This window comes from Onychomys torridus, chromosome 23 (assembly GCF_903995425.1).
Source record: "Onychomys torridus chromosome 23, mOncTor1.1, whole genome shotgun sequence".
NCBI lineage: Eukaryota > Metazoa > Chordata > Mammalia > Rodentia > Cricetidae > Onychomys > Onychomys torridus.
In genome coordinates, this window is record NC_050465.1 from 598799 (window position 1) to 625501 (window position 26703).

At 41.7% G+C, this 26703-nt stretch overlaps 1 protein-coding gene across 1 annotated transcript in view; it reads right to left on the minus strand.

Annotated features, from left to right (window-relative positions):
- Dner (delta/notch like EGF repeat containing) overlaps positions 1-26703 on the minus strand; it is a 336946-nt gene that overhangs the window by 32970 nt on the left and 277273 nt on the right. The window contains exon 9 of the mRNA XM_036173515.1: positions 17893-18015. Within this exon, the coding sequence (XP_036029408.1) occupies positions 17893-18015 (123 nt within the window). The remainder of the gene's footprint in view (positions 1-17892; positions 18016-26703) is intronic.

Consider the following 26703-nt stretch of genomic DNA (forward strand, 5'->3'; position numbering starts at 1 on the left):
AACAAAGACAAGGCATAAAGATCTAAGGGGTCAGTGAGATGGCTTAGCAGGTAAAGAGGCTTGCCACCATGCCTGGGCATATGAGTTCAATCCCCAGAACGCACATGTAGGAGAGAACTGATTCCCACAAGCTATATCCTCTGACCTCCTCGCATGTACTTGTGACATACATGCCCACACACACAAATAAATAAATGTAATTAATTGTTTAAGTACTTGGATAAAATAGAAAACTTCTCTTGTGCAAAAGGAAAAATGGGATATGTTTGCCTGTGTACATACAAATGTCTGAGTGAGGTTGAATTACTTCCAGAACAGACTGTTTTCATTTCACAGATATGTGTTTCTGCTTTATTTACCTCTCCCACCTTTTTTCACAATAAATATATATTATTTTTTAATTGAAAAATGAAAAACCCAGTACTACTTGGGAGGTGGGATATCTGCTAGAAGGCCAGAGTACAAGATGGATGCAGATTTCTTCCCTTCCCTCCCTCATTCCCTCCCTCCCTTCCTCCTGTGTCCTCCCTCCCTCCTTCCTTCCCTCTCTCCCTCTCCCTTTTCCCATCTCCCTCTCTCCTCATCCCACATCCTTTGGAGTAGAAGAAAAATTACATACTGATCTAGGTGAGAATGTAAACAATGAAATGCTCATTCTCCCTGACTGCCTCAAGAAAAATAAGCATAAAGCAAATCACAGCAATCCGATGCTGACGTCCCTTGCACTCCACTTCCTTCCGCAGCAGCTCATGTTGTACAAGTGACTGCCACACCCAATGATTCATCCTGTGGGCTCTGACATCTTGCTGGCCTTTTCCTCTCCTTTCTTTGTCACTGTCTTAAGAAACGAGGCCCAAGAAAGGGGGACAGAAGAAAATAAAGCAGAACTTCCTGCCTACATCCACATGAATGCCCCACTTGAGCAGAGCATTTTAAAATGGCAGCCCTTGATTTCTGGTTCTGCCTCACCTGCCATATTCAAGGATTGCTCAGCATCACGCCTGGAGTTTTTAAGTGTTTTTTCAGATCTCAGCTTTCTCATACCTTGCTGCCTCATACCTGCAGGAAACAGTCACTCATAACATGACCTAACTCCCTCTCTGTGTCCAGGGCCTTAAAGGGAATCACCCTGTCTGGGGAAAAGTGAAACTTTCTTATTCATTTGGGTGAACAGGATCACTCCTGCAGTTTCTATTTCTAGAGGCTGGGGATGTACTTCACCCAGTGTTCGATCCCCAATGCCACAGAAACCAGGCATGGCAGCATACACAAGTAATCCAAAGTTTGGGGCAAGAGAAACAAAAGTTTAAAGCCATACTTGGCTTTAAAGTTCAAGTTCAAGAACATGTCTGAGAGAGACAGAGAGACAGACAGACAGACAGACAAGCAGAGTCTTCCTCAGGTAGTAACACACCCACTGAATATCCAACACAAAATGTCCAACCCTGAAAACATCCATATACAAGTAATATTATATGAACTGAGCAGGTTGTGTTTATATATTTTAAAACTATATAGATGTGTATATGTATGTTTACATATATAGTTTACATATATACTTATGTAAACAGTAAAAGAAAAAAGAAGCCATGAATCTGAAAGAGAGCAAAGGGACTGTATGGGAGGAACTGGAGGGAGAAGAGGGAAGGGGAAAATGATGTAAGTATGTTATATTCTCAAAGTAATTTTTAAAATCAATTAAAAGAGTGGGAGCAGCAGAGTCCTCTCTGCTTCAAAATAATTATCTCAAAGATCGTAAGTTTCCACTGGGCTGATCAATGGGAACCAGACAACAAAAAGACCCAGCTGTAAAGTGAAATAAAGCCACAACCAAAGTTCAGGGCAAAGTCCAACAGACCGGAACAGCTACAACAAGGCCATGTTCACTGGGCATCCAGCAATCGCTAGCCAGTCTAGCTAGGTCAATAAAACTAACCACATTTGCCAAATAAGGTTACAAGGCAAATTCTAGGCCAAAATTTATACATCTATCTATCTATCTATCTATCTATCTTCTATCAAATTTTTTATTAGAATCTCACATAACCCAGGTTGGTTTCAAACTCACTATGTAGCCTACGATAACCTTGAACTCCTGATCCTCCTACCTCTACATCTCAAGTACTGGGATTCCAAGTGAACAGTACCACAGCCAGTATATGTGTTCCTGGGGATTAAACCATGGGGACTTGTGAATGCCACATCCACAGACCTAAAAGTCTCCAAAAAGATAGACTTAATAAAAACACCCAAATTCACAAGCACACAATTGCAATCTTTCATGGATTAGGATTTCTTTTCCTTTGGCAATAATTTTATTCACTGTTACTTTTCTTTGTTTTGATAGACAAGGCATTCCAGTTCCCGAGATTTATTGGGAGACTTTTAGCAGCAAGGCTGAACAAAAGCTCGTCTTAGCAGAAACATGCTTCCTAAAAACTGGGAAGAGCTTACTGTCCTTAGTGTACACTTGGGTCGTTTGCACTTCTCAAGTCTAAGCTTGGTGATCCTTCTATGAAAAAGACAGGCAGGTTGCCCTGTAGGTCATTAGAACAGAGTAGCGTTGCACTAGATACTAAATATAGAGTAGATGGCCATGTTACTCATGATATGCCCAGGTGCTTCTCCTGTTCAAGCCTTCCTCTTGGGTTCTAGGGCCACCTTCATACCTTCCCTGCCATTCCTTGTGATGCTCACCTAGTACTGTCATAGGCATCCTGACTCCCTAACCAAACATACCGACCTTCACCTTAGGCTGGACTTTGCCTACAGAACTGAACTCCCCAGTCTATTCCTAAGACAGATGCCCTTTCCCTATAAAGCAGAACCTTGACTCTGCCAGGCAAAGCAGGTTTAGACACTGTGTACTGAAAACTTGCTGTGATTTCCATTGTCACAGAACTCCCTGGGTCGAATTCCAATGTATCCATTCTCCTCCTTGGTTCCCCTACAGGTCTCTGAGCCCCTTCAGAGCATCTTAGTTCATGGAAGAAATTGTAGCTACAATACCATAACCCTGTCCTCACAAGAAGGATGACAGACAGACAGTGTACTTTGGCTGCCATGCAGGTGAGATTGCCAGAGGAATGAGACATCGTTCCAAATTCCAAATGGGCCTCAAAAACACCCTATTTTGTCAGGGAAACCAGGTCCACACTGAAGCAAAGTCTGAGGACTGACATATGCTTCACCCATTGGCAAGGGACTAAGCCCACACAATTATGAAACATGTTTTGTCTCAAGCAAAAATAAACTATGATTCAGTCAAAATAAATAATAATTCATATTTCCCAGATTAAGGGATGGACAATGATGTTTCTGGAAAATGTTCTATTCCCTAGGGCTCTTTCCTGAATCTAGTTTTAAAATGATCTAGACTATACAGAGCAATATGCCAATTATATATCTTTGTTGTCCCAAATTACTGTTTGAAAACTGAAAATTATTTATTTTTTTTATCTTCCAGAAAAGTAAACTAGGTAATGACAATTAACTAAAAATATTCTTGGAGGACTATTGCTGTTTTATTGCTGTTTTTTATCGATTTGCAAGCCAAGGATTGAACCTAGGGCCCCGAGCTTGCTAGGTAAGCACTCTATCCCTGAGTTATATCCCCCAGCTCAGCTGTGTTCTTAGCACTTCAGTTTTACTTTGTGTCATCCTATTTTATTCAAATCCTACTTTCTCCTTGAAGACTTCCCCAGTTTTTCAATTGTTACAGAGCTCATCATCTTCTGGACCATTTCAGAAATTACACTTGCCATCTTCACTATAGACTTATTGTCCCTTATGTAGCCTCATTGTGCATGCCAGCTTCAGCCTGTTCTCCTAGTGATGTGATGGACAGAGCTGGGAAAACTTGGACTTAATTCACTTCTGCATGGATCACAGTGCAGGAGAAGCACACAAAATCCCCAGAATTCTCTGTTCACTCTTGAAGTAGCATGGAACAAAAGATTTAGTTTTACCTAAAACAAAATGAATAAATAAATACCATCGCTTCAACAGTAAAAGTGTGATGTGATCACAACTTCAACATGGTAATATAATTTCTGGGACATTACTCACTCCCAAAAAAAATCCAGGAAATATAAAAATTAAATGGACTGTGATGAATAAGTCTACCATGAAAGTTTTTGTCCATTTTCTTTACAGCAGAATAAACTTAATGATTAACTAATATTTGTTTGGGATTCTTGGTGACAAAGGTTAGAAAGAAAACACTTCAGTTTTTAATTATGAAAACAACATACCAAGAGACCACCCCCCAGCTCCCATCTGCCCCAGAACTGCCAACTGGACCAGAGAGACCCCAGCCACTTCCTGAGACTCAGAGATCAGCCCCCAGCTCCCATCTGCACCAGACTCCCAACTGGACCAGAGACTGCAGGCAGACCTTGCAGTCTCCACACCCTGCCCTCACACCCATTTGCCCAAGACCCCAGCCACTGCCGCCCCTGGAACTCCCATTTGGACCAGAGGTGAGTGCCTGGGGTTAAAGTCAGAGAGGCAACCGCCCCTAAGTCCCATCCCTGGGCACCATCCTGGGAGGACCTGCCCAACTTGGCCCCAGTTTCCAGCCAATCTTCAGGCCCTAAGGGAAGGCTCCCCTTTTCCAAGACTGCAGACAGACCCTGCAGTCTCCACACACTGCACCCACACCCATTTGCCAGAGACCCCAGCCACTTCCTGAGACTCAGAGACCAGCCCCCAGCTCCCATCCACCCCGGAACTCCCATTTGGACACAGAGACCAACTGGTGGACACTACAACCTCAATACCTTGCCCCTACACCCATCTGCTGGAGATCCCAGCTACTTCCAGAGACTTAGAGACCAGTGTACAGCATTCTATCCTGCCCCGGAACTCCCATCTGGACCAGAGCTTCCATCCTGTCCCAGAATCCCATCGGGACAAGATAAGGAGACCCCAGGGACTTCCTGAGACTCAGAGTCCAGGCCCCCAGCTCCTATCCGGCAAGCACTCTCATCTGGCCCAGAGCTCCCATTTGGCCCAGAGCTTCCATCTGGACCAGAGAGAGGCTCCCTAAATCTGTCAGCTCTGTCTGGACCAAGTACACTGATAAGAACAAGACCGAACCCACAAGGAGATGGGCAGACGTCAAGGCAGAAGTACATACAACAAAATAAAGAGCAATACAGCATCACCAGAACCTAGCCCTTCTCCAACAGCTAGACCTGAACATCACAGAATGGAAGAAGAAGAAGAAGAAGAAGAAGAAGAAGAAGAAGAAGAAGAAGAAGAAGAAGGAGGAGGAGGAGGAGGAGGAGGAGGAGGAGGAGGAGGAGGAGAACGAGAACGAGAACAAGAAGAACAGGGAGAGGGAGAGGGAGAAGAAGAAGAAGAAGAAGAAGAAGAAGAAGAAGAAGAAGAAGAAGAAGAAGAAGAAGGAGAAAACAACCTTATAAGTAACATCATGAAGAGGCTAGAGCCTTATATAGAAGAAATAAAAAGTAAAGTAGAGGAACAGACAAACAAAAAATGGGAAGAACGCTTTAAAAAACTAGAGGAAAGGATAAATAAAGCAGAAGACAATAATTCCCTGAAAGAAAATCATGAAAAAGCAGTGAAACAGATGAGGGAAACAGTCAAAGACCTGAAGAGGGAAATAGAAAAAAATGAAGAAGACACTAGCAGAAGGAATGCTGGAAATAGAAAATCTGAGTAAACAAACATGAACTTCAGATGCAAGTATAACCAACAGAATGCAAGAGATGAAAGAGAGGATCTCTGGTGTTGAAGATACGTTAGAAGAAGTAGATTCATCAGTCAAAGAAAACACTAAAACCAACAAAGTCATGACCCAAAATTTCCAAGAAATTTAGGACACCATGAAAAGACCAAACCTAAGAATAATAGGGATAGAAGAAGGAGAAGAATACCAACTCAAGGGCACAGAAAATAAATTTAACAAGATCTTATAAGAAAACTTTCCCAACTTAAAGAAGGAAATGCCTATGAAGATACAAGAAGCCTATAGAACACCAAACAGACTAGACTCCCCAAAAAGTCCCCACACCACATAATAATTAAACAAATAAACTTACAGAATAAAGAAAGAATGTTAAGGGCAGCAAAGGAAAAAAGGCCGAGTGACTTATAAAGGCAAACCCATCAGAGTAACACCCGATTTCTCAATGGAGACTTTGAAAGCCAGAAGGACCTGGACAGATATAATGCAGACACTAAGAGACCACGGATGCCAGCCTAGATTAATATACCCAGCAAAACTTTCAATCATCATAGATGGAGTGAACAAGACCTTCCAAGACAAAACCAGATTTAAACAATACTTATCCACAAACCCAGCCCTACAGAAAGCACTAGAAGGAAAATTCCAACCTAAGGAAGGCAGATACACCCATGAAAACACAGGCCATAGATAACACCACAGCAGTAAACCCCAAAGAAGAGAAGTACACACACACTACCACCAAAAAATAAAAATAACAACAGGAACGAACAATCACTGGTCATTAATATCCCTTAATATCAATGGACTTAATTCACCTATAAAAAGAAACAGACTAACAGAATGGATAGAAAAACAGGACCCATCTTTCTGCTGCATACAAGAAACACACCTCAAATTCAAAGACAGGCACCTCCTAAGAATGAAAAGCTAGGAAAAGATTTTCCAATCAAATGGTCTTAAGAAGCAAGCGGGTGTAGCCATCTTAATATCCAGCAAAATAGAATTGAAACTAAAATCAATCAAAAGAGATGATGAAGGACATTACATATTCATCTCAGGAAAGACCCACCAAGATGAAGTCTCAATTCTGAACATTTATGCCCCAAACACAAGGGCACCCACATATGGAGAAGAAACATTATTAAAGCTAAAATCACATATGAAGCCCCACACATTAATAGTGGGAGATTTCAACACCCCACTTTCACTTCTGGACAGATCGGCCAAATTGAAACTTAACAGAGACATAATGGTCTTAACTGATGTTACGACTCAAATGCTTAATCGATATCTACAGAACATTCCACCCAAACAAAAAAGAATATACCTTCTTCTCAGCATCCCATGGAACCTTCTCTAAAATCGACCACGTACTTGGCCACAAAGCAAATCTCAACAGATACAAAACAATTGGAATAACCTCCTGTGTTCTATCGGACCACCATGGTTTAAAGTTAGATTTCAACAACAGAAAAAAAAAGTACAGAAATCCTACAATCTCATGGAAACTGAATAATAGTCAACTGAATCATCAATGGGTTAAGGAAGAAATAAAGAAATTAAAGACTTCCTAGAGATCAATGAAAATGAATACACCACATACCCAAACTTATGGGACAATATGAAAGCAGTGCTAAGAGGGAAATTCATACTGAATGCCCACATAAAGAAGCTGGAGACATTTCTCACTAGTGACTAGACAGCACACCTGAAAGCCCTTGAACAGGAAAAAGCAAAGTCTCCCAGGAGGAACAGATGCCAGGAAATTATCAAATTGAGAGCTGAAATCAATAAAATAGAAATAAAGAGAACAATACAAAGGATTAATGAAACAAAGAGTTGGTTCTTTGAGAAGATCAACAAGATAGACAAGCCCTTATCCAAACTAACCAAAAGACAGAGAGAGAGCATCCAAATTAACAAAATCAGAAATGAAAAGGGGAACATAACAACAGATAATGAGGAAATCCAGAGAATCATCAGGTCATACTTTAAAAACCTCTACTCCACAAAACTGGAAAATCTATAAGAAATGGATAATTTTCTGGATAGGTACCACATACCTAAGTTAAATCAAGACCAGATAGCCATTTAAATAGTCCAATAACCCCTAAGGAAATAGAATCAGTCATTAAAAGTCTCCCAACCAAAAACAGCCCAGGACCAGATGGTTTCACTGCAGAATTCTACCAGATCTTCAAAGAAGACTTAATACCAATACTCTTCAAATTATTCCACACAATAGAAGCAGAAGGAATATTACCAAACTCCTTCTATGAGGCTACAATTACCCTGATTCCTAACACAAACAAAGATGCAACAAAGAAAGAGAAGTACAGACAAATCTCCCTCATGAACATTGATGCAAAAATACTCATTAAAATACTGGCAAACAGACTCCAAGAACACATCAAAACAATTATCCACCATGATCAAGGAGGCTTCATCCCAGGGATGCAAGGGTGGTTCAACATAGGAATGTCCGTCAATGTAATACACCATATAAACAAACTCAAAGAAAAAAAACCACATGATCATCTCACTAGATGCATAAAAGGCATTTGACAAAATCCAACACCCCTTCATGATAAAGGTCTTGGAGCGATCAAGAATACAGGGAACATACCTACACATAATAAAGGCAATCTACAGCAAGCCAACAGCCAACTTCAAATTAAATGGAGAGAAACTCAAAGCAATACCACTAAAATCAGGAACAAGGCAAGGCTGTCCCCTCTCTCCATACTTATTCAATATAGTACTTGAAGTTCTAGCCAGAGCTATAAGACAACATAAGGAGATTAAGGGGATACAAATTGGAAAGGAAGAAGTCAGGCTTTCCCTATTTGCAAATGACATGATAGTATACATGAGTGACCCCCAAAATTCAACCAAGGAACTGATACAGCTAATAAAAACCTTCAGCAACATAGCAGGATACATGATCAACTCAAAAAAATCAGTAGCCCTCCTATATATAATAGACAAACAGGCTGAGAAGGAAATCAGAGATACATCACCCTTTACAATAGCCACAAGTGATATAAAATACCTTGGGGTTATGCTAACTAAGCATGTGAAGGACCTATATGACAAGAACTTTAAGTCCCTGAAAAAAGAAATTGAAGAAGATGTCAGAAAATGGAAAGACCTCCCATGCTCATGGATAGGCAGGATTAACATAGTAAAAATGGCAATCTTACCAAAAGCAATCTACAGATTCAACGAAATCCCCATCAAATTACCAGCACAATTCTTCACAGACCTGGAAAGAATAATACTCAACTTTATATGGAAAAAAAAAAAAAAAAAACAAAACAGGATAGCCAAAAGAATCCTGTACAATAAAACAACCTCTGGAGGCATCACGATCCCCGACCTCAAGCTCTATTATAGAGCTACCATAATAAAAACAGCTTGGTACTGGCATAAAAACCGACATGGGGACCAATGGAATCGAATTGAAAACCCTGACATTAACCCGCACACCTATGAACATATAATTTTTGACAAAGAAGCCAAAAATGTACAATGGAAAAAAGAAAGCATCTTCAACAAATGGTGCTGGCATAACTGGATGTCAATGTGTAGAAGGCTGCAAATAGATCCATATCTGCACAAAAGTTAAGTCCAAGTGGATCAAAGACCTCAACATACATCCACTTACTCTGAACCTGAGAGAAGAGAAAGTAGGAAGTACTCTTGAACACATTGGCACCAGAGATCACTTTCTAAATATAACACTAGTAGCACAGACACTGAGAGAAACAATCAATCAATGGGACCTGTTGAAACCAAGAAGCTTTTGTAGAGCAAAGGACATGGTCAACAAGACAAAGAGACAGCCTACAGAATGGGAAAAGGTCTTCACCAACCCCACATCTGACAGAGGGCTGATATCCAGAATATATAAAGAACTCAAGAAATTAGACATCAAAATGCCCAACAGTCCAATTAAGAAATGGGGTATAGAACTAAACATAGAATTCTCAACAGAGGAAGTTCAAATGGCTGAAAAACATTTAAGGAATTGCTCAACATCCCTAATTATCCAGGAAATGCAAATCAAAACGACTCTGAGATACCACCTTACACCTGTCAGAGTGGCTAAGATCAAAAACACAGACCACAGCTTATGCTGGAGAGGATGTGGAGCAAGGGGAACTCTCCTCCACTGGTAGTGGGAATGCAAGCTTGTACAGCCACTTTGGAAATCAATATGGCACTTCCTTAGAAAATTGGGAATCCATCTCCCCCAAGACCCAGCTGTAGCACTCTTGGCCATATATCCAAGGAATGCTCAATCATACCACAAGAGCATTTGCTCAGCTATGTTCATATCAGCATTGTTTGTAATAGCCAGAACCTGGAAACAACCTAGATGCCCTTCAACTGAAGAATGGATAAAGAAAACATGGTACATATACACAATGGATTACTACTCAGCAGAGAAAAACAATGACATCATGAGGTTTGCAGGCAAATGGATGGATCTAGAAAAAATCATCCTGAGTGAGGTAACCCAGACTCAGAAGGACAAACATGGTATGTACTCACTCATAGTAGGATACTAGATGTAAAACAAAGATGACTAGACTGCTACACAACTCCAGGGAGGTTACCTAGGAAACGGGACCCTAGGAAAGACACAGGGTTTGCCTAACAACAGAGAAATGGATGAGATCTACATGAACAACCTGGACTACAGTGGGAGTAATGAAGGGCAAGGTTTGAGGGAAAGACAGCTTAGGGGAGCAGGAGATCCCAGCTGGATCAAGAACAGAAAGGGAGAACAAGGAATAACAGACCATGATACATGATGACCACATGAGAACAGGAATAGGCAGAGTGCTGCAGAGGTCCCCAGAAATCCACAATGATACATCCTCTGTAGACTGCTGGCAATGGTCGAGAGAAAGCCTGATCTGACCTAGTCTGGTGATCAGATGGCCAAACACCCTAATGGTCGTGCTGGAACTCTCCTCCAATACCTGATGGAAGCAGATGCAGAGATCCTTGGTCAGGCCCCAGTGAAGCTCCAGGAGTCCAATTGTTGAGAAAGAGGAGTGAGTGTAATAGCGTGAATTGTTGAGCCCAAGATTGGAAAAGCACAGGGACAAATAGCCAAATGAATGGAAGCACATGAATTATGAACCAAAGGCTGTGGAGCCCCCAGCTGGATCAGGCCCTCTGGATAAGTGAGATAATTGTATAGCTTGAACTGTTTGGGAGGCACCCAGACTGTGGGACCTGGACCTGTCCTTAGTGCATGAGCTGGCTGTTTGGAACCTTGGGCTTACACAGGGACACTTTGCTCAGCCTGTAAGGAGGGGACTGGACCTGCCTGTACTGAATCCACCATGTTTAAATGAATCCCCAGGGGAGTCTTGGCCCTGGAGGAGATGGGAATGGAGGGGAGGGGATTGGGGGAAGGTGGGGGAGGTTGGAGGACAGGGGAACCCATGGCTGATATGTAAAATTAAAACACAAATATAAAAAAATTAGCATCCGATGAAGAACAAATGTGCAAATACTTGCGAGCCATTTTTCATTTAAATCATTAAATAATTTTTAGTGATTTAAAAAAAATAAAGAAAATAGCATACCAATGATAAAAATGCTCATAATTTTACAACAAACAAAAGTAATAAATAATATTTGTCACAAAAATCCCAAATAAGTATTGGTTAATCATTAAATTTATTCTGCTGTAAAGAAATAAAAATCAATCCAACATAAAGCTATACCTTGATTTTCTGACACTTCTGAGGCTATGAACACTAAACAAAAGTCATTTTAGATCCATCATTAACTAGCTTTAAAATTATGAAGGAAGAATCACCGTATTTGTGGCTGAAAGGAGACTGCTTGAGTCCATCGATGTATAACATCATCTAACAGCATCATGCCCATAGTAGAAACTTACATTTTCTTTTGCTACCTTGATATATTTTATTTGTTGATAATTTCATACATGAATACACTATATTTACATCATTTCCCACCCTCTCTCTACCCCTTCCATTCCTCTTGATATGGGTGACAGGCAACACAGGAAAATCTTACATCTTACCTGTTCTAATTGGCTTTCTTTATTCAATTAATGTGATTAATAACAGGTTCTTTTGATTGTCTGTTTTGGGGTTTGTCATAGCATTGATTGACCCCAGGATCCTACACATGCTAGGGGAACCTTAGGAGAGCACTCTCCCTCTGAGCTACACTCCCAGCCTAAGCAAGTTTAAAGTAAATGTGGCTTCTGAGGACTTGCTTTGTGCACATCACCAACTGAAGGAACCTAGGGAGTCACTGCCATCAGGGCTCGTGATGTCAAGAGGCAGGAAGGGAAGTCTGAAACCAGTAAGGAATGGAACACAAGGCTAAATGGGATTGTCCAGACAAACAGGAAGACAAGGAAGCACACACCGGAGTGGATGAGGGCAAAGAGGCGAGACTGGGAAGCTAAGAATGGAGGTCCAGAACCTAACAGCATCCATGGTGTCCCAGGAGCCAGGACTAAATGAAGACAGGGAGAGAAAAGGGAGGGAGGCAAGAGTGAGTTGCAGACAGAGCCAATGACATGGTCAGTCAGTGATCAATGGACAAAGGACACCAAGTCAGGAAAGTGGTGGAGGGGAAGACTCATGGATGTCACAGCCAAGCTTTCAATGTGTTCCCTGTGCGTTTCCCTGAACAAGAGCCAGCTGAAAATGGTTAAGAAACAAATAAAAAGGAATGACATAAAGGTGCTATCTGGACCAGTCCTCGAGACACTTGGAAGAAAAGCAGAAGAGAGAAGAAACTCTAAGTAGAGGAGTGTGCAAAGTCAGGGAAGAGCAAAGTTCTTATTGTCACTGTAGAATGCATTGAGATGTGTCAGAACATTGTTTTCTGTTCAGCTGGTCATGTTTTCTAGCATCCTTAATTTTTAAATTCCCTGGCTTCCAGGCTTGTGTGGCAAGCACCTTTTCCTGCTGAGCCATCTTGCCAGTCCATTTAAAAGTGTTGCTTGAATTTCATTTTCTCTCTGCTTGAGTACATATGCAATGTGACCAGCTACCTCATCTTCCTGCCACCATACTTTCTTTGCTATGATGGACTGCATCCTCAAACTGTGAGCCAGAACAAACCAACAAACCCTTTCTTCCTTAAATTTCTCTTGTCACATCAAAGAGGAAAGTAACTAATATAGAAAATTGATACCAAACGAATAGAGCAGTTTCTATGATAAATCTGATCAGGCAGTTCTTAGGCTTTTGAAGTTAGTTTGCAAGATGAACACGAAAGAGTTTGGAATTGGGAACTAAAAAATCTGGGGAAGGCTATGACACAGTTTGTCAGGCCATTCCACCGGGGGTTTAGGAGACCAGAATATGGAGGGAAGTGTCGACCATGGTGCCTGGCTTATGAGATTTCAGAGAGAAACAAAGACTGCCAGGAATACTGGTTCTCAAACCATGTTATGTTCTGGATGCATCCTCTCTGTGCCTTGAGGACTTTTGGGAGACTAATGTCTAAGGTAGTGGATTCATAGTTTGGCAGAAGAAATTCAAGATAGGAGAGTATCCAGGCTGTGGTATGGCTATGGCTTACTCCTCTCATCCCACCCATGGAAAGCTGTGCCTTGTGAAAATGCAAATGTGGTTGAAAGACATGAGCTAAACTGTGAATAGCATGGAAGGGAAGGTTCTCTGATCAAAAACCACTGCCTTGGTAAGATATGTGTGTAACTGCAGTCCAAGGGGGGCAGGCTTCATTCTAAACTGAGAGCACCACTTCATGGTGCTCTTCATCAACTGCATGGTACTGGATCTAAAGGCATGGATAATGCAAGATTGAGGAGTCCATGGAGTTTGGGGCCAAAGTCCCAGAGAGCCACTGACACCAGGCAATATATGACAGGGTTGGAGTTCCTGCAAGGAGGCTCTGAGAGGCCAGTAGATGAGGCTGTGAAGGTGCAGCCTAAATTGAGATTGTGAGGTATTTTGCTCCAGCAACAAAAATGATAATTAATGCCCTATCTGCTCTTAGGGAGGAGGTCTTTAACAGGCGTGTGTGGCTCCTTCGCCTCATAGAGACTTGATTAAAATGATATAGAACTTTACTTTGGCTATTTAAATCCTTCCCCATGTGATCTGTCCCCATGTAATTCTCTCCCCCTGAATATGAACTTCTATTCCAGAGCATACAGGAAAGTTCAGAGCTTTTTAAGACACAGTTAAAGTTCCAAATCAGCTTACTTGGAAAGCAAATCCTAGGTGGGCCTACCCTGACTGGGGAAGCCATTAAGGGGACCTAGGCCTTTGCTGACACTGAATATTTGGAGCAATGGGGATGAAGCAAGCTGTTATGAATTCTACAGCCCTAAGGAAGAATCTGAATTCTGTCCAGCACTGGGAGTCTTCAGGAGCTTATCCTTCTGGATTCCAGCCTTAGCTTAGAGCTCAGGCAGTTCCATGCACAGTGGCCTGAGGGACCCTAGGCACAGCACTGCTTAAGCCATATCTGGACTGACAGAACTAATATACATTCAAAGCCATGTCCTAAGCCACTGGTGTATTGTAAGCCTCTGCGTGGCAGCAGCTAGCTAATATAGCAGTTGTGCCTATTCTAAGAGACTCTCTTCACCATTAAATTATCATAGTCACATTGCTCTCATCCATCTGGGTCACTCCCTGCATTTAAATCAGTCTTCCCACATCCCTCCTGTTCTTCCCTTTCACTATCTAAATGTCTCCTGAGGACACTTCTTACAAACACAGTCCCAGAGAGGGTATGTAATAGCATGGTTTCTGAATTATTGAGTGTACAGCAATTTCTTGTGTGTACAGGTATATGTGTGTGCATGTAAAGACCAAGAAACAACCTTAGGTATCAGCCTCTGAAATGCCATCCATCTCATTTGAGATAAGGTCTCTCATTAGCTTGGAATTCATCAAATATGCTAGACTGGCTGGCCTGTGAGTTCCAGAAAACCCCTGTCTCTGCCTCTCCAAAACTAGGATTACAGAAGTGAACCACCACATGCTGTGTATGTGGGTTCTGGAAATTGAACTCAGGTCCTCATATTCACAAAGTAAGCACTTCACCAACTGAACTATCTTTCCTTTGTTCTCAAATTTAGGTGGTCCTCTAACCCCCAGTCCTTTACCATTCCAAATATGGCTGCATGCTGCCCAATCCTCCCAGTCCTCTCTCTGTTTTGTATACAACCTGCACAACCCATAAAAAAATCTTATAGAATGTTCTGTTTAGGCTCGGAGTTAGAACATCTACCAGGAAATGACAACTCGCACATTGTGTTCACTGGGCACCCTGAATCAACCCACTTGCAAGCCAGGTTCTTCCTCTTACTGAGGTCCTGTATAGTCACTTGGTGACAGCCTTGTTTTGGCCTGATCCTTCTCCTTCTGGAGTATCTGCCCTCAGAGCCCTTGGATCTTTTCTCTATGGCAACCATCTTTCCTCTGATGACCTCCATCTTCTCAAATGTTTATGTCTATCAGAAAAGAGTTCCACCTTTGTGCTCTCCAGATTCAAATTCCATTCTAAGTAAGACACATTACTTTTTAAACTGACAGGATTAACAGCCAGCTGGGTCCTGTCTTCTGCGGCCTAGAGTAAAGAGGCCTCTCAGTCTGGATTTCTCAGGGCCCACTGGTGTGAGCAGGATAAAACCATTCTCTTCCAGCCACACAAGAAAGGATTAGGGCCTCCAGACTATGCAACTCCCTTGAAGAGCAGCCAGTGTCTACAAAATGAGGTGACGATGCAGCCTCCTGAGGTCATATATGGTATGTTCACATCATACCCTTCAACTCCATGAACTCAGGGGTCCTTTGCACCCCTCACTCATCAGTTCCTTAAGTTCTCAGCTCTCCCTGGAATTGAACCTTCTCTTCTGATTAGAAGATGGACTCCCAAGCTCCTATAGCATCCCTTGAGAACCTCATCTTCCTATTATCTTTTCCCTCATGGGATCAAGAACATTGAATTTGGGCTTCAGCTGCTCTCTTTCTAGACTCTTCACTTTCTTACACTAGGAGATGCATTTATTTATATGGTAAAAGAAAAACTCAACACTGTAGATGTACAAACAGCAAGGTAATTAGGGGGAACTTCTCAGATGGACGAAAACTCCTAACTCAGAGCACAGGCAAGCATTGAACTCAAGCAGGATGAAGCATGGCCAGCTAACATGAGACAGAATGACATGCCAGTTACTGTCATTTCAGATACACTTACAGGGAGGAGTTTGCACAGGTACACCTGAGAATATGCCAAAAATGCAAAGTCTTGGGCCCCATTTTAAGCCTAGAATTAAAAAACTGGAAAGTTAAGGTGCAGTGATCTATAACATCCTGCTGGCAGAAGCTGATATGAGCTCAAGTTTGAGAGTCATGGCTCACAGAAGGGGAGGGGAGGTAGGAAAGGGAGACTGGGTACATTTGAAGATTCTCCACATAATAATTTTCTTTTATCCTATAGAGGTAGAGTCAGGTATGTGTTTGGAATGAGGAGTCTGATACAGGGCTTCTGAAGACGTGCTGTGATTTTGGAACAACAATATGGACAACAACACTGAAAATGTATGGAAACTACATGGAAAAAGTTAACATCATAGCATTAGAATTTTCAGGGACATTGGTAGGCTTTTAAATGCAACTATATTTTTCTTGCGTAGTGAGGCCAGTGTGAACTAAAGGTCAAGGATAGAAGAATAGATAGAAGAACATACATGTTCAGGATACATCTGCTTAATGGTTTTGCTAATTATAAAGGCGAGATCTGTTCCACAAACTAAAGAACATTGGTAGTTTAGGTTGTTTGAAGTCTATTGCCTGCACCAACTCTATTACTGAAGGATCTGGAAATCTCCATATCATTGGCCAAAATCCATTTGAGATTGTCCAGGCTGGACAGACCTGTGGCACAATTGAGATGAACTAATTAAACCACTAGAGTCATTGTTCTTTTCTTCTTTCCAGAATCAAATGGATTCCCTCATTCTCCATGCTCTGATAGATCCCAAGCTGAAAAGCCATAAAGATAAGCCAACATGTCTGCCCTTGTGGCTTTGAGGAAGTGGATGCTTCGTGGTTGTCACTGGGTATCCCATTCCAAATGAAACAGCAGATACACTGGGCATAAGACCTGGTCAGCTTTAGCTGCATCCAGAGCTCTCACAGAATACCTCAGTGTGTGGCAGTCCTTGGAGCTTGCCAGAAAGGTCATGAAATAGAGGAGGGCCCATGAAAGAGAAGCAGCAGTAAAAGGCAGATGGAAGACATCAAGTAAGCAGTGAAAGGAGCTGAAAGGTTAAGGGAAATGGATATAAATAGGGCCACAAAAGTATTTCAAAAATCTAAAGCCAGCTCTGGTGCTCTGGCTTAGGGAACTGTGCAATCACTAGCAAGCAGCATTCATGGTGTAGCTGTTGTGAGCTGTAGTTCTCAAACTTGAGCATCTGGGCTTAGATGAAGCCACACCATCCATACACCATGGCTAGAAGCCAACGTAAAGGCAGGGAGAAGGGCTTTAGGAACCAAACCACACTGGCTGGCTCATGACAGATAACATTATCAATCTGTCTTGTGGGGCTGCCAGCAGGATTCAATGAGTTAATGCACGTGTATGCTTAGAACATGACCCATACACTATAACTACCCCATCAATGTCAGCTGTTTTTCCAGAGTGACTTTAACAGGCATCCAATCAGATGAACTGACATTTGCCTCCCAACTGACTTGTTTAATAAAAACTCACATCTTTGCCAATACATGAGACTCCCCCATCTTCCTCACCAAGGGCATACTGTTTTTACCCAACAAGCCATAGAGAACAGCATGCTTTCTGCTTTCTTCTTTCTTGTTCCTAGCCACAGCCTTTGACCTGTCTCTGCCAGCATACATTAACAACCCTTTCAGTGTCTACCTTTATATGCGTTGAACAGAGATGCATGTAAGAAAAAAAAAAAGGCAGAAGGGTTTCTCAGCTTATCAGAAGGGAGTCTGAAACATACAAATGGGTCTTCTGGGACCCATCCACTATCCCAGCCTCAGTATTTGGTTTTGATTATAAACAAATCCATGCTCCAGTTAGGGGCTTACATGCTAAGTTGAGAACTCCATGCAATATAGTCATTTAGAGCCAAGAAATCATAAAAAATGGCTTACCTTTGTATTCTGCCAGGCACACACACTCATAACCATTGATGAGGTCCCTGCAGGTGGCAGCATTCAGGCAAGGAGCAGACAGGCACTCATTGTATTCTTCCTCACAGTAGAGGCCATGGTAACCTGGGGACAGAGAAGAAAAGCTGTTGTCAGATGCATCCCATACAATCTTACATTCTGCTGTTCTGCAAAGAAGGTAACTGGGTATTCAGTAGAAGCTATGGGGCCAGGCAGGAGGGCCTTAAGGAGCAAGGTCCTTGAGGGTACACAGAAATGTGAATTGTTGAGAATACAATTCTTCACATATTTTTTCATGGCCCCAAGGAAAGAAGAAATTATCCACTTAGCCACCTACTGGCCCTTATGATTCCACGGCTTTTGGCACTGGAAAAGTCTGTCACCAAATGTATCAACTCTAATCATAAGAGACATTGAGAATAGCAGCATTTCTAGCACGTGATGACAACTAGCTCCTTTCAAGGACAATTTCCACACTATTTCTCCTTGTTAGTAAGAAAAATGTACTTATCTGAAGAAAATTTTCTTAAAGAAGGAAGTTTTTTTCCCCTCTAATCTAAAGAGAAAGTGAGCTCAAAGGGACCTAACTGAAGCTCTGTTGAGATGTGAGATTGCTTTGCTATTATTTACTTGTTTGTTTAAAAACACAGATCTATATGTTATACGATTTCAAATTGTACTTAATTTTTTAATTACTGGAGAATAAAAGAAATGAAGAAATCCAACAATTTTTATAAAGACAGCTTTTATGCTTCTATTTTACAAAACAGGTGTTTATTCTACAAGACAAGAAGACACCATTCTCTGAGATGAGGCATTATGCTGTTTCCAACTTTCAAAATACGTGTTATTGCCAATTTGCTATGAAAACAGGCCTTTTTTGTCTTGCCTTGTCTAAACAATGAGAACCATGTGAGTGCTTTCAAAATTCCCTCTGACTGTGTTTGTTCTGAATTCAGATAAGCAGAAAAAATAAACCTTTGCCCAAGTGGGAATTGGACTTGCTGGCTGTCCCCACCCCACACCCCAGTCTTTCTGACACACAGAAAGCCCTCAGACCCAGAGTCCCATTAGAACACATGCTAATGTGTTCGATGTGGTTTTTTTGTGCTGATCACAAAAGTAGGTTAAGCTCATATTTGCATTATTAACAAAGCACTTTGCAACTGTGTTATCCTCACAGTTATTTTTGAACCACTTTCCAAATTTAGGTGGTGATAATGGTCCCTTTGAGGTAACCTTGACCTACCTAAGACAAATACACCACCAGTTTTTTGACTCTTCTTCTACCTTATCCTATGCTTTGTTATCTTAAGACAGCTCTCCTGAAAGTATTTCTCAAGTTATCTCAGCCAATTAGGTAAGAGGGTCAACAACTAGCAGTGATTTTGCCCCCTAGAGGACATTTGGCATTTTGTCATGATGGGGTGGGGGTACTGTTCCTGGCATCAACTGTGGAGAGCTGGCTCAGCATCCAACAGTACATAGGCACAAAAGTCTTGAGTAAAAAGTCTTTAGCAAGCAACAGCCTACAAGCAGACTCCATCCCAGGCTGTTTGGGCAAATAAAGCTTTATCAAGATGCTACCACATCCATCCATATATGTACTGTCTGCACCTGTTTCCACTGTAACAGCAGAAACCCAACAACTTGCCAACAGTAAATAGTTACTATCTGACTCTATAGAATAAGTCAGCACCATGGCCCATGCTTTTTGATGTCATATTCCAGAAATCATTGCCAAGAACGATGAAGGATTTCCTAGCTGTTTTCTTCCAAGAGTTTTATAGTTTAACATCTTATGTTAAATCACTTATTTTTTTAAAAAAAAATGACATGATTTTTGTGTGTAGTATAAGATACTAGTAATGGTGGGCAGGTATTTGAAGGGATCATCACCATCATTAATGATCAAGGAGGTAAAAATTAAAATTACATTGAGAAACCACATCACACCTGCTAGGACGCCCATCTATGAAAGAAAAACAACAGAGAATTACAAGAGTTGTTGAAAATGAGAAGAAACTGGAACTCATTTTTGTTCCCTTTCCTGTGGCTGTGATAAAATAGCAGACAAAAACAACTTAAGAGAGAAAGGGTTTATTTGGCTCATGATTCAAGGGCAGAATTTATTGTCTCAGGGGAGTCGTAGAGATAGGGGCTCAAAGAACCTAGTAACACCCACAGTCAAGAGCAAAGAGCAATGAATTAGCACATGAATGCTAGTGTGTGGTATTGTGTTCCCTAAAAAATTGTGCAGGATAATAAACTTATCTGGGGTCAGAGAACAGGACAGCCACAATATTAAACATGAAGATAGGCAGTGGTAGTACATGCCTTTAATCCTAGCATTCCAGAGACAGAAATCCCTGTGGATCTCTGTGAGTTCAAGGCCACATTGGATACAGCCAAGCATGGTGACATACGCCTTTAATACCAGGGAGTAGGGTCAGAAAGAGAAAGATTATATAAGGTGTGAGGACCAGAAACTAGAAGCATTTGGCTAGTTTAGCATTTGGCTGGTTAAGCATTCAGGCGGAGCAGCACAGTTCAGCTGAGATTCATGTGGATGAGGACTCAGAAGCTTCCAGTCTGAGGAAATAAGACCAGCTGAGGAACTGGCAAGGTGAGGTAGCTGTGGCTTGTTCTGTGTCTCTGATCTTCCAACATTCACCCCAATAACTGGCCTCAGGTGCCGTGGATATCACTCTATGTAAATAAAATTCTGATTGGCCAGTGGCCAGGCAGGAAGTATAGGCGGGACAAGAGAGAAGAGAATTCTGGGAAGTGGAAGGCTGGGGGAGGGACACTGTCACCCGCTACCATGAGAAGCAACATGTAAAGACACCGGTAAGCCACAAGCCATGTGGCAAAGTATAGACTAACAGTAGTGGGTTAATTTAAAATAGAAGAAGTAGATAACAAGAAGCCTGCCACACCATACAGTTTGTAAGCAATGTAAGTTTCTGTGTGTTTACTTGGTTGGGTTTGAGCGTCTATGGGCCTGGCGGGTGAGAGAGATTTGTCCTGACTCTGGGCCAGGCAGGAAAACTCTAAGTACAAATGGCGCCCAAAGTGTTGGCAAGAATTTCCACCTGAAACCTGAGAAAAAAGATTCTAAAATGGAGCTAAAAACAGCTTCCTACTTGTCTCTCTCAAGATAACAGCAGCCTGCCTGTTTGAGCTACTATGGTGGGTTCCTGGCGTGTGCGTCTGACCTGCAGTGTGGCGGGAATGAGAAATCTACAAGCAACACTTTACTCTACTGCATAGTGGATTTAGCTTTTGCCGGTTTAAAAAAAAAAAAAAAAAAAGAGTTTCTGGGCTATGCACTGCTTTGATAGAACTGCTTCTGATAGTTGATGGTACACATGCCTCCAGACCCAGAGCTGGCTGTAAACTGTACCACCGCACCTTAAGAAGCTGAGGTGGGCAGAGCAAGCAGCCAGCCACATTGGCGTTTCAGTCTTACAAAGATGGATATTACACAGAAATCTGGTTTGTCTTGTCTTTGGAATTTTTAACTACAAAAAAGATTTGATCGTGAAAGCTGTTGAGTTAAACAAATATGTAAATTTTAAAGGTACCTTGACTTCAAAATTTGGATATAAGGATACGTTGCTTTGGAAGAGTCTCTGCTTTTGTTTCCACAGAAAGCCAGAGGCTATGGTTTGTTCCAGATACATCAGGTTTGATCAACCAAGACCACCTGAAAGTTCTCTGATGACACCATGGCCCAGATGATCTGACATCCAGAATGGTTTCAAGGCAACTGGCTCAGAGGTTTACCCTCATGGATTACTCCATAATCCTAAAATTTTCTTTGTGTCCCCATAAGATACAGCGCCCCCCTCCAGCAGGAAGTAGCAAGAAAAACTACGCCCAAATTCCCAGCTGGCTTTGGAGATGGAATTGGCTCACTCCTTCTCTAAACACAAGCACATTGTTAAAAAGAAAAGGTTAAGAGATTCTTGTGTCCCAAATCAAAAGAGCCCTCTGGTGTGGGACAGAGAAAAACCAATATTTTTCTTTAAATTGGGTTAATTATAAATGCGATCTCTTTCTAAAGAAAAAAAGGGTACACGATATAGATATAGGATGAAAGGGTAGATAAATGAACTTCTAAAGAACAACAACTCATTTAAAATGTTTTATATTGATATAGATTTTAGTCTATTGATACAAACTTAATTTTGTTATACTGTGTGTATATTTCTACTCTTGTTTAAGGTATTATGTTTGTACAGCTCATTTAAAATTGTAATGGATAATTAAAAATAGATTAATAACTGGCCATCTATGATAATCATACTCATAGCCATGTTAGTTACATCTTCTAGGTATACATAGAGATATTTCAGATAGACAGGTAATCTTCAAACACTTCAAAGGTCTACAAAATATGGCATTTAAAATATTTTTAAAATTTAGACTTTCTGGACAGTGAGACATGTCTGCTCCTGGCAGCACCAATTTACTTCAGAGAGGAGGATGGGCATTGAAGACACTTCATATGGAGTTTATCTTCACCTTGGCAAAAACAGCCATTTGGGCAAGAAACTGTTCTTGCCTGGACTGCTTGATCGACTGGACATGCAGGACCAATAGAAAGGTGACCACTAAACTTTGCTTGACAAAATGGTCCTTCAGGTTCCTGCTTCGCAGAGGAAACTGCCAGACATTCTACAGGACACTGAGAGAAGTGACCGAGAGACTCTATCCCTGTGGGCTGAAGACAAATGCCCCAACTTTACAAAGGAACATTAGGTGACTGTCCAGGCTGCCAGCTGTCTCTGTCTACCCTGCAGGACTCCCGAAAGTTGCTTGCATCCTTCTCCCGGTTCTCAGGTAATATTATATCCTTCTGAGGTCTTTGATGTGGTTGAAGACTAGATAGTTATAACTGTCTCAGTTATGATAAAAGATAAGTTAGATATAAAACCTTGGATTCACAAATATCAGATAGGATATCTTCTTTAATATTGTAACTGTAATTCTTGCTTAATAATTGTTTTGTTATATGTAATTTTACTATGTAAAAGTTAAAACCTTGCGTTTAAAAAAAAAGAAAAGAGGAAGTGCTGTGAATATCGCTCTGTGTAAATAAAATTCTGATTGGCCAGTGGCCAGGCAGGAAGTATAGGCGGGACAAGAGAGAAGAGAATTCTGGGAAGTGGAAGGCTGGGGGAGGGACACTCCCAGCCGCTACCATGAGAAGCAACATGTAAAGATACCGGTAAGCCACAAGCCATGTGGCAAAGTATAGACTAACAGAAATGGGTTAATTTAAGATAGAAGAAGTAGATAACAAGAAGCCTGCCATGCCATACAGTTTGTAAGCAATGTAAGTTTCTGTGTGTTTACTTGGTTGGTTCTGAGCGTCTATGGGCCTGGCAGGTGAGAGAGATTTGTCCTGACTCTGGGCCAGGCAGGAAAACTCTAACTACACTCAGGTTTGATCTTGTTAATAAGACTCTAAGATTCCTGCTACACTAGTGCTCAGCTTACTTTCTCCATTCTTATGCAACCCAAGTTCTTCCTAGGGAATGGTGCCACCCATAGTAGGTAGGTAGGTCTTCACACTTTAATTGATGGGATCAAGATGCCCATTGGCTAACCTGACTTAAACAATCATTGACTGAGTCTTTCTTTCTAGGTGGTTCTAGATTGTGTTAAGTTGACCATTAAATTTAACCATCATAGAACTCTTGTGTAGTGTTGGTGCGAACATAATATGGTACAGCTTCATGGGAAAGAATATGCAGGCTTTTAAAGGGTTAAAAATAAAAATGCTATATGGTTAGGCCATCCTGTTTTCTGTGTATTTATCCATTAGAATTAAAAGCAGAATCTCAGAGACATATTAGCACTCCTCCATTCATTGCAGCACTATTCATAATACCCAAAATATGGCAACAGCCTAACCATTCACCAACAGCTAAATGGCTAAAGAAAATGTGCTGTGTCCACACAACAGAATGATATTTGGGATCTAAGAAGAAGGAAATCTTATGATTGGCTGCAACATGGACCATCTAGACAGCATACAAGCTGTGACAGAAAGACAAACTGCACAATCCTACAGCTAGAGGTCAAACTCACAGAAGCAAAACATAGAAAAGACATTTCCAGGGGTGTGAGAAAGAGAAATTGGGAGCTGCTGGCCAATGTGTAGTGTAGTTTCAATGATGTAAAGTGAATAGACTCTAAGAATGTGCTGCATAGCAGTGCGCACATGGCAAGCACTTCTGCAATATACCTTTAAAATCATGTTAAGGAGGTAGACTTCACACTTATGTTTCTTATCACAATAAATACTCTACATATAATGAACTAGGGGCTGGGGAGATAGCTCAGCCATGTAAATTGATTGTCTTGTGAACACAAGAACCTGAGTTTATTCCCCAGAATGCACATTAAGAAAAAAAATTAAAATTAAAAAAGCTAGGCAGGGAGGCACACATTTGTAAACCCAGTACTAGGAAGATAGAAACAGATGGATCCCTGCAGCTTGCTGGCCAGCCAGCCTAGCCTAATTGGCACATTCCAGACCAGCAAGAGATCCTGTGTGCTGGCTAGTTTTATGCCAACTTGACATAAGCTATACTAGTCTGAGAGGAGGGAACTTTGACTGAGAAAAATGCCTCCAGCAGATCAGGCTCTAGGTTCTTTGGGGTCATGACTCCAAGATGACCAAAAAAAGAAAAAACAGTGCCAAAAAGGGCCTCAGCCATATATAGCCAATTTGCTACATGAACTGTGCCTGATGCATGCCCAAGGACAAGGCCATTAAGAAGTTTATCATTTAGAACATTGCAGAGGCTGCTGCTATCAGAGACATCGCCAAAGCAAGTGTCTTTGATGCGCTTCCCAAACTCTGCATCACTGTGTCATTCAGAGCAAGGTAGCCAGGAATCAATCCTAAAGTCCAGAAGGACAAACACCCCCACCATGAGTTAGACCTGCTGGTTGCTGTACCTCAATCTTGACCAAAGCCCATGTAAAGAGGCAGCTTCATAAGGACAGAAGAAACACCTTGGAAAAATAAAATGGAAGCTATACTTAAAAAAAAAAAAATCAGGCTGTAGACAAGCCTGCAGAGTATTTTCTAAATTAGCAATTGATGTGGGAGGACCCAGCCTATTGCAGGTGGTACCATTCAGTGGTCCTGGGTTCTATAAGAAAGCATGCAGAATAAGCCATAAAGTACAAGCCAGTAAGCAGCACCACTCCATGGCCTCTGCATCTGCTTCCATCTCCAGGCTCCTACCCTGTTTGAGTTCCTGTCCTAACTTCCTTCAGTGGTGAACAGTAATGTGGAAACATAAGCCAAATAGACCCTTTCTTCCCCAACTTCCTTTTAATCATGGTGTTTCATCACAGCAATAGCAACCCTAACTTAGACACCTTGTCTTTAAAAAAGTAAAAAAGGGTAGCCAGTGCCTGAGGAATAACACAACTGGCTTCCACACTCATGCACATATGTGCACATGTAACTGTGCGCAGAGAGAGAGAGAGGGAGAGACAGAGAGAGAGAGAGAGAGAGAGAGAGAGAGAGAGAGAGAGAGAGAGAGAGAGGAGCAGAGAGAGAAATAAGCATCTTTGGGCTCCTTTTTCTAATTATAAGAAGATGTTATGAGGCTAGGATATGGTTCAGTTGGTAGATTGTTTGCATGCAAGTACTAGGCCCTGGGTTTGATCCCACACCTATGAAAGGACTTTGATATGCCCATGTGAGGCTCTCCTGGGAAATATTGTTCCAACTGTTTGTCTCCCAGCAGATCTTTTACCAATCAGGAAGGATAATATATGGCTTTCCATGTACCCTTGTCCTCTAAAGTAAAGTGTCATTTACAGCGACAAAAATCCAAAGCAAGTTTCATCAAATTATCCATAATTATTTTGTAATTTGCAAGTAGCACTATTATCTTCCAGTAGCATCATGAAAAGCAAACGTGGAAGTTATTTTACAGATATAATTAAGTTGATGATGTTTTTCTTCCTTGCCTGGTGGGGGTGGGGGTAAAGGTTTCATATTCTAAAATTGTTTCTTCAGAGACAGTAACATTTAAATGCCTTTACAGAAATGTCAAGGCACCCTTTACACTAGTTGCCAAAGAGCCCTACTTGTACTGTTTGAATTAAAAGGCATTCCTTCCAAAAGAGAAGGGCTCTGAGAAATGAGGCAGCCACCCCCTGCTGAAAATTAATTCAGACAAACAAATTAGCCCAGGGCAGTAAGCCCAGAGTTTGAAAACTTTGGCTAGTCCAAAAAACTAAAAAAAAAAAAAAAAGAGGAGGCCAGAGAGATGGTTCTATGGATAAGGGCACTTGCTGTACAAGCATAGGGACTTGAGTTTGGAACCTAACACCCACATTTTAAAAACACCTAGTATGGCAGCACACACTTGTGACCCCAGCACTACTGGCCAGGGGCAGAGAGATAAGAGCCTCACCACTGGCCACCTGCGTAGCTCCAGGCTCACTGAGAGACCTTGTCTCCAGGGAATAAAGCAGAGTAATGAAGCAGGGCACCAGAAGTGTGTATGGGAGCATGCATGCTTGCATGTCTCTGTGTTTACATTCAGGTGTGCATGTGAAGGCTGCAGGCAAGGTCTCTCATTGAACCTGAAGCTTACCAGATCAGCAAGACTGAATTGGTGAGGTCTGGAGACTGGCCTGTCTTGCCCTTGCCAATGCTTAGGCCGCAGATACCTGCTGCTTGCTGTTCCTGGCTCTTTACATGGGTCCTGAGGATCTGAACTCAGGTCCTCAAGTATGTGCAGCCAGCAC